Source organism: Phalaenopsis equestris, unplaced genomic scaffold, assembly GCF_001263595.1.
Source record: "Phalaenopsis equestris unplaced genomic scaffold, ASM126359v1 Scaffold000164, whole genome shotgun sequence".
Lineage (NCBI taxonomy): Eukaryota > Viridiplantae > Streptophyta > Magnoliopsida > Asparagales > Orchidaceae > Phalaenopsis > Phalaenopsis equestris.
In genome coordinates, this window is record NW_018164606.1 from 413,665 (window position 1) to 421,595 (window position 7,931).

The window sequence follows — 7,931 nt, forward strand, 5'->3', positions numbered from 1 at the left end:
GGTGTGACTTACTGGAAGCCATTCTTACCTCACATGTTGCTTCAAGAAGTTGGGAGTATGAGCTTGAGGGGAGAAGGATGTATGTGATAAAGGTTGTTGTAGGGATGGTCATTTGTGAGTGAAATTAGAGTACCATTGTGTTGAATGACTTCGTTTCCAACAAAGTTGGGAGTTTTCCATGGTAAGGCCAGGCTTAGCAAGTTCAATTTTTAGTTTATTTGATGTGAATTTTAGTGGGTTTATGAAGCGGAGGAATTGTGATTTCTTTAGTGAGATGGTCATTTTAGTGGGAGGTTGATGGATTTTTTGAATTAGATTTACATCCATGGTCATATGAAAGAAGCTTGCTTTCTTTCTTGCATCAACTTTGAGTTGGGCCTCAAAGTAGTTAGTTCTTCATATGATTCTTCGAAGGAGTGCCTCTCTCTCATAAATGCATGGTCGAGCAAAAAATTTAGTATTTTATTTCATGGATACCACCATATATTTTTAATATAAGATCAACTTCATCATTGGTATAGACAAGCTTTGCTAGTTCATTAGCATTGATTTTAACACAATGCATGTACTTGGGTAGAAAGAAGCTTGGTTAGATTGGACTGCCTTGATACCATGCACAGAATGATAATTGGAGGGAAATAATATTCTCAAAGGTACAATATTTATAGATATCAAACAATGCTCAAAAAGAAGGTAAATTAATACATGTAATGAATGACAAATGCTTATAAAGAGACGACGAGGGAAAAGCTAAAAAGTATTATTTGCCAAAACCGACAAGAATACTTAGTACTATATTTAATTAAAATTGAATTTTTATGAATCTTACAATTATTCAATTTATTCCGTAATGAGTACCAAAAAATAATTATTTATTTACATATTATATTTTGTAGTTAATAATTCTAAATTTTAATTAGAATATTTTAAATCTATTTATTTTTCTTGGAAGGATTATCATCGAGGCATATGTTGTGGGCCAACTTAGCAAAGCATCCAACGTTTTCTTTGATTGCATCTCTAAACCTCTATTATCTCTCTTTAGCTGTAAGTGACAACGACGAAGCGAACAGCTAGCTGTCTGATCATTTGAGCTCATAGCCGTGGCAAAGAAAAAATTGTTATGGCGATCTAAAAGAGCGCAGAAATGCAGAAAAAAACTATTACAGTTGATGATAAAATTTATCCTATCAAATAACAATCTTTGCAGCGGCGCAGAAAACAGATTTTTTTAAGGAAATTTGATAGTAGAATCCGTGCGAGAATTTCAAGAAGAAGAAGAATTGGGGGAGGAAGAAGATAGAATCCGTGCGAGAATTTCAAGAAGAAGAAGAAGAATTGGGGGAGGAAGAAGATGATGAGGTGGAGGAGGAAGATTTCGACCTCTTCTTGGCCTCGCTGTATAAAACTACCCCAAAAATCGTTATCCCGAACCCGGTCATCCCCATCACAGTCACCGGATTCCGGAAAATAAGAACAGAAACAACGGCGGCCACCGCGGCTTTAGCATTGCCCAGAACCTGAAGAGTGAGAGCGCTGGTGTGCTTCGTCACCAGAAAATTGGTCAGATTCACGAGGTAGGCGACCGTCGCGTTCACGAACAGGAAGAAAAGCAGCCGCGGATCATCTGCAGCCTTCGCCGCCGTGGTGGCAGCTATATTCCCCTCCATCCAAAGCGTAATCGGAAGAAGCATCACGGCGGCGATGGGAGACATGTACATAAGCAAGTTCATCGAATTAAGCTTCTCCCCCTCGGATGTGAGTAAAATCCCCTGCACCACCGATTTGAGCGCGCGGCCGGCCGTGGAGCCGAGGCATACGAGAAAGCCGAAGAGATGAAAAAGTGGTTCGCTATTGCTTGCCAGAACAATACCTAGCACGACCGGCAAGAGAGCAAGGTACACAGCGGCGGATTCGCGGTGACATGTTATTATAAGAGAGAAAACAGCAGTGAAAAAGGGCGTGGTGGCGCCGATTGCCTGATTGAATGATATCGGTAGATAACGGAGCGAAGTGTTCCCGCAGACGACGGAGAAGCAGAAAATGCCGCTGAGGGCAGCTATCTTGAGGAGCTGCTTGCGAGAGGAGACGGATTGGAGAGGCACAAGGCGGAGCCAGCGAATGGCGGTGAAGCTGTAGAGAGAGCAGGAGATCATGTGGATCATGGTGAGGAAAATCGGGTAGCGGTAGCCGTAAACACTGAGGAGGTATTTGTTTAGGAGGAGGACGCCGATGTTGGAGAAATACCAGGCGCCGATGATGAAGACGGTGGTGAGATTGGCGTATGCAAAGCCATCGGATGCGGAGGAGTAAAAGGGGAGGAAGAAGGAGAGGAATGGGGTGGTGGAGGGGAGTTTATTTCCGGGGCGAGCGTCTGCGGGAGGAGTTGAGGGGATATCGATTACGGGATCGGACTCGAGGCGAGGGTTGCTGCCGCGACGGGTAGTCCAGGTTTTAGCGTGCGGCTCCACCATCGTCACCACAGCGCCGCCGCACCGGCCGGCTATCTGACTTTCGGATCTAGAGGAGGAGCAATGGCGATGGGGGGTTTTAGATCTGGGGAGGGGGAGGGGATTGGATCGGAGTTGTTTGAGCCGTCGGATGGGGGCGATGGGGGTGGGGGGGGGATGGGGGATGGGGGATGGGGGATTCAGATAATTATATCGTTTTATCAGAGGTGTCGGTAGAGGCTTGTTCTGGATCGATCACTGTTTATCGGCTATTTGTGATGGGGATGCAATCATGGAATTGGGGTTAAGTAAACGCTGAGTGATTTTCGATGGATGCAATCATGGAATTGGGGTTAAGTAAACGCTGGGTGATTTTCGATTCTCTTAATAAAAAAGTTTTTATTTTTTAGATTTTGCTGACCTTAGGGCGTGCAGTTTCATATTCCGTTGGTAGCCATATCCTCATGGTGAATAATTATTGAGTATTGTATTGAATAGTTTTTTAACTTTGATCTGGAATCCAGAGTGAGTAGTCAAAATATGTACTAATATTAAAAAAAATAATAACCATGTGAAATTATTTGAAAGTATTGGGCTAGGAGTCATCTCCTATTATTGAATTTTCTCTTTATTTCCCATGTGGCGGTGATTCTCTATATCTCATAACTATAGGTGTAAATGAGTCGAGTTAAACTCGAGCAACTCTCGACTTGAGCTTTAGGTTGAGTTTGATTAATTAATCGAGTTCAAGCTTGAGCTCGAGCTTAAGTCTATGAGATCGAGCCGACTCACAAGTTGACGTATAGGCTATAATGGTGAATGATGATGGCGTATGTGGGTTGCAAGGGCCGGGGTCAAGAGCTGCACAAGTTGTGGACGACTTAGGTCGTAGTTGGTCATGTAGGTCATAGTGGTGAGTAGTTATGACATTCATAGGCTGCGGGGGCCAGAATTTAGAGGTGCACGAGTTGTGGATCACAATAGGCTGCGGGGGCCAGAATTTAGAGGTGCACGAGCTGTGGATCACATAGGTCGTAGTTGGTCACGTAGGCTGTAGTGGTGAGTAGTAATGATGTCCGTAGGTTACGGGGGTTGGAGTTGGAAGCTACACGAGCTATGAATCACATAGGTCGTAGTTGGTCATGTATGACATAATGGTGAGTTGTGACGCCGTCCATGTGTCATAAGGGTTGGAGTCAAGAGTTGCACGAGTTGTGGCCCACGTAGGTCATAATTGATCTTGTAGGCCGTAGCGGTGAATAGTAATAACATCTGTAGGCTGCGAGTTAAAGTCGGGAGTTGCACGGGTTATGGACCATGTAGGTCATATTTGGCTATGTAGGTCGTAGTGGTGAGTAGTAATGACGTACATATACTATGAGGGCCGAAGTCGTGAGCTACAAGAGCTGTAGACCACGTAAGTTGTAGTTGGTTACGCAGGAGGTAGGCCATAGTGGCGAGTTGTAATGACATGCTTAGGCCGCAAGGGGCTGGAGACAGAAGTTGCACTAGTGTATGTGAGTTGTGTCATTATCCCAACTTTGAATGTTGTTGTATCGTCTTTGGGGTGCTTTGTTACACAGTCTTTGGGCTGCGTTGTTGCACCTTCTTTGGGGTTAGTCCGGTGTTCAGAATGATGTGTGGCTTTGTAGGTTGCTTTGGGACTCTGCAATGTTAGTTGTTTCTTTACAATGTGCTTCGTCTGAAAGAGTGGGTGACAGTAGATGATCATTGGTTGTCGACTGAAGAGTGGTGGTCGATAGTGGTAGGTGGTGATCAGTGGCTGCAAGAGTAAGAGAAACTTTAGCTCATTCTCTAAGTTTCAATCTTATTTAGGTTTCAAGCTCTCTCCCACCTTTCAAGAGAGGGGTATGACACTATTCATAAAGTTTAGATTGCAATTAATGAAGGAATCCAAACAAATCTGATTGGATGGCTCAAAAAAAATCTCTCAATTCTACGGTGTTTGATGAACATTTAAGTACCTTAACGATGTTGGGATTGAGCGATCTTATGTTCGTTGGATTCGTCTTGTTAAGACGCTCAATTTAACTTTAAGCTCATCATATTTGGTATCTGTTTGACCTTCTAAATATGCTCAAAAAATTTTCAAAAGCGCTTAATGGCTTGATGGAGGCTTGATTTGGTTCGGATTGGAACAATTTTGGTACCATTGTGTCCGTCTCATCGAGTCTGCCAGTTTGACAGTAAGTCTACTAAAAACGGAGCTTTGGATGACTTTTAATCAAAATTTGAATATTTTTTATTCAAAAGATCACCCCGAGATCCGTGTCATGCGTTGATATTCTAATCGAATGATGGGAATTTGTTGATGATGTGTCAGTAATTATGTATAAATAGCAAGAAAAATAATTTTGTTATTGAAATTTAATATCTTTTGGGTTTAGTTTTGCAGAGTGAGGTTGTGGGTTCGAATTATGTATATTGCATTTTAGACTCGACTTTCACGAGAGAACAAAAAATTATTTTAGACGAGTTGTAGAGCCATGTCTAGTTTAAGATTGGCTTGTATGCTCATTGGGCTTAACTCATGAGTCACTTATCAACTCAAGCCTAAGTTGGCTTTACTTCCTTACACCTCTACTTGTCGCATATGTTCTATTTTTTTTAATTTTTTTGGAAAGGTTGAGGACCTTGCCTAGCAATTTTATTAATTCATAGTTACAAAAAGATTACAAATATATCATAAAGTAATTTAAGAGACCAGAAGGTTATAAAGAAGTTTCAAGATTATACAACACAATAAAAGTTTTCTAGTGCAAGTTAAAAAGAAAACCAACATTTTTTTCTTTGTTTCGTCAAAGAGAAACTTGATAGTGAAATAAGTTAGCCTAGTTAAAAAAAAATATTGTGCAATTACTCACATCATTGCTTTAGAAACCAATTTACACCAATATAACTCATAGTAGTGTGAACCACTAAAGATTTTACATATCTAAACTAAAAATAGTTTAGTTATATTGCTATGGAATGATTCAAGTAGTCATGTGTAAGCCTTCCTAAAAAAGATTTATATGGAAGAAAGATAATAATAATTATAATGCAATTGAGGATGATATATAAAAATTATAAATATGTTGAAAAAAATATTTTCTTCTAAAGGATACAAATAAAAAAAAGCCAACATAATATATAGCAGAATTAACCTCATCATCTCATGCTAATTTGTACTGAAATACAAACCCATGCATGTTGTTATAAAAGGGAATATATTATAAGCTCAGGGTTTAGGATTTAGGGTTTAGGGTTTATATAAATAATTACACTATATGCTTATGTATTTGATAGTAAAATGAATTTATTTAATAAGAACATGAAATCTAATACTCATCTCATAAAAGATTCTTTTATTCATTCACATCCATAAATAATATGCATTGATATAAGTTGTTGACAATATTTTTGTTCACTTATTAGTCATAGAACTAACAAGGGTAAGCACTTGAAGTAAATACAGCAAATGTGGAAGAAATTTTTATCTAAAAAATAGTTTTGAGAATATAAAATCAGTAGGATCAATCAAAAAAGAGAAGTGTCATAGAACTAACAAGGGTAAGCACTTGAAGTAAATTACAGAAAATGTGGAAGAAATTTTTATCTAAAAAATATTTTTGAGAATATAAAATCAATAGGATCAATCAAAAAAGAGAAGTGGTGTTTTTTATTATCTTCATTACAAAAAGCACAAATTTGAGGGGGGAAAATGCCTCTCACAAAAAGAGTATTTTTAGTTTTGTGATCACCAATATTTATTTTCCAAACAAACATAGCAAATTTGACTGTAGAATCATTGAACCAGTTCAAAATTTTCCAATCTACTTTAGGCACATGAGTATATAAGATAGAGCAAGTAGCTTTATAAGAGATATTGGCTTTCTCATCCATAAACACCAACCATAAGTGTTAACAATATGAATATGAGCTAAATTTTTAGTGATGAAAGAACAATATGAAGAATTAAGTAGTTGAAGTAAAAGACAAATTGCCATTATAAATGCAAAATTTGATCTTAGTCTAATGATTAGTGTTAAAAGAAGAGAAAAAAATCTCTAAATTGATGAAAAATAGATTAATTTTGAAAGCATGGGTCAAAGAAAAATGATAGATTTATGTTCTCGTTAGCATTGAGTGAAAAGTGAGGAAAATCTCTTGTATAAGGTTTATCAAAAAAAAAAAAAACATAATTATCAAGCAACATTTTAGAAAAGAAATGAGTCATTATTAAGGAGGCTCCAAGCAAATTAAGCTATTGCATAAAGTATGTAAATTGTTAAGGGAGGGAATATTATAACCCCCTCTATCTAAAAGAGTGATTTTAGTCCATAATATTTTGTAATTTTTAAGCACTCAATTGTTGTGCAAGAAATTGAATATATTAGTAGAGATTTTATTTTAGAGTCCTTAAGGCAAAATACAAATTGAAGCTAGTAATGAATATAAATCCAAATTATTGATGTGACTAACTAAAATCAATGAGTAAATAAAATATACTTTATTCCAACCACTCAATCACTTATGTAATTTCTCCATAATCATAATACTTAGCAATAGCCTTAAGCTTAGATGGGGTGATAAGAATACCAAGATGATCCCAAAAGAGAATTTTAAAGGTAATACCTAAAGTATCATCTATATGTTCTTTAATATTATTATCAATAGTTTAATAATATAAATAACTACTTTATCAATGTTAGTTAACAAAAAAAATTGAAGGTAAAATAAGGAGTTTTTATTAGTTTTGATTAAAACAAATAATACATCAATGTAAACGATGTGAGAGATTTGAAAAATTATTATGCTTGATGCCTTTATATTCTAAAGCTTGATGCCTTTATATTTTAACCTATAAGAAAAATAATTTATGAGTCTAGAAAAATTATCCATAATAATGGTGAAAAGTGCTAAAGATAGGGTAACATTGATAAAGACTAAATAATGAGAAAAAATAATCTTTAAGCTCACCATTTAGACAAAAAGAAACAAACATTTGAGGTACAAGCAATAATTCAATAAATCAAGATAGTAGGGAACATCAACTTCTTGAGTATGTGATAAGAAAATCTCGTTCTGAAATAACACACGTTAACAAAACAAGGATGAACAACAATAATCTAGTTTGTTACTCATAATTTTTTACATTTTTCAATACAGATAAAGACAAAAGAAATAGATAATTGCCACAATTATATTATATAAATGATAAAATTTGTTTTAAGTTAACTAAAATAATATTTCAATATATTATGGGTTTCCTTGGGCAGCTGAAGCTTACTAATGAGCTGTTGCGCATAAGTTGGTTGTCTATTTATTTTTTTAAGTTTAAAAACAACAGTGCTACATCTGTTTCTGGACAAATGACCAGTCTGTCCATGTATAGTAATTTTGTTTGCAACAGAACTCTTCTTACCAGTACATTACATACTTTAGAGCAAATATTTAATGTTGAATATTACTAAACAA

General features: G+C 36.7%; 1 protein-coding gene across 1 annotated transcript; it reads right to left on the bottom strand.

The window, feature by feature from the left end:
* Positions 1-1,042: 1,042 nt before the first annotated feature.
* Positions 1,043-2,609, bottom strand: LOC110022040 (probable sugar phosphate/phosphate translocator At3g11320). The gene is made up of 2 exons (XM_020720818.1): positions 1,300-2,609; positions 1,043-1,244 (listed from the first exon to the last, which is right to left on the bottom strand). The coding sequence occupies exon 1, from the start codon at positions 2,472-2,474 to the stop codon at positions 1,320-1,322; it is 1,155 nt and encodes a 384-aa protein (XP_020576477.1). The 5' UTR covers positions 2,475-2,609; the 3' UTR covers positions 1,043-1,244; positions 1,300-1,319.
* Between the last annotated feature and the right edge of the window lie 5,322 nt (positions 2,610-7,931).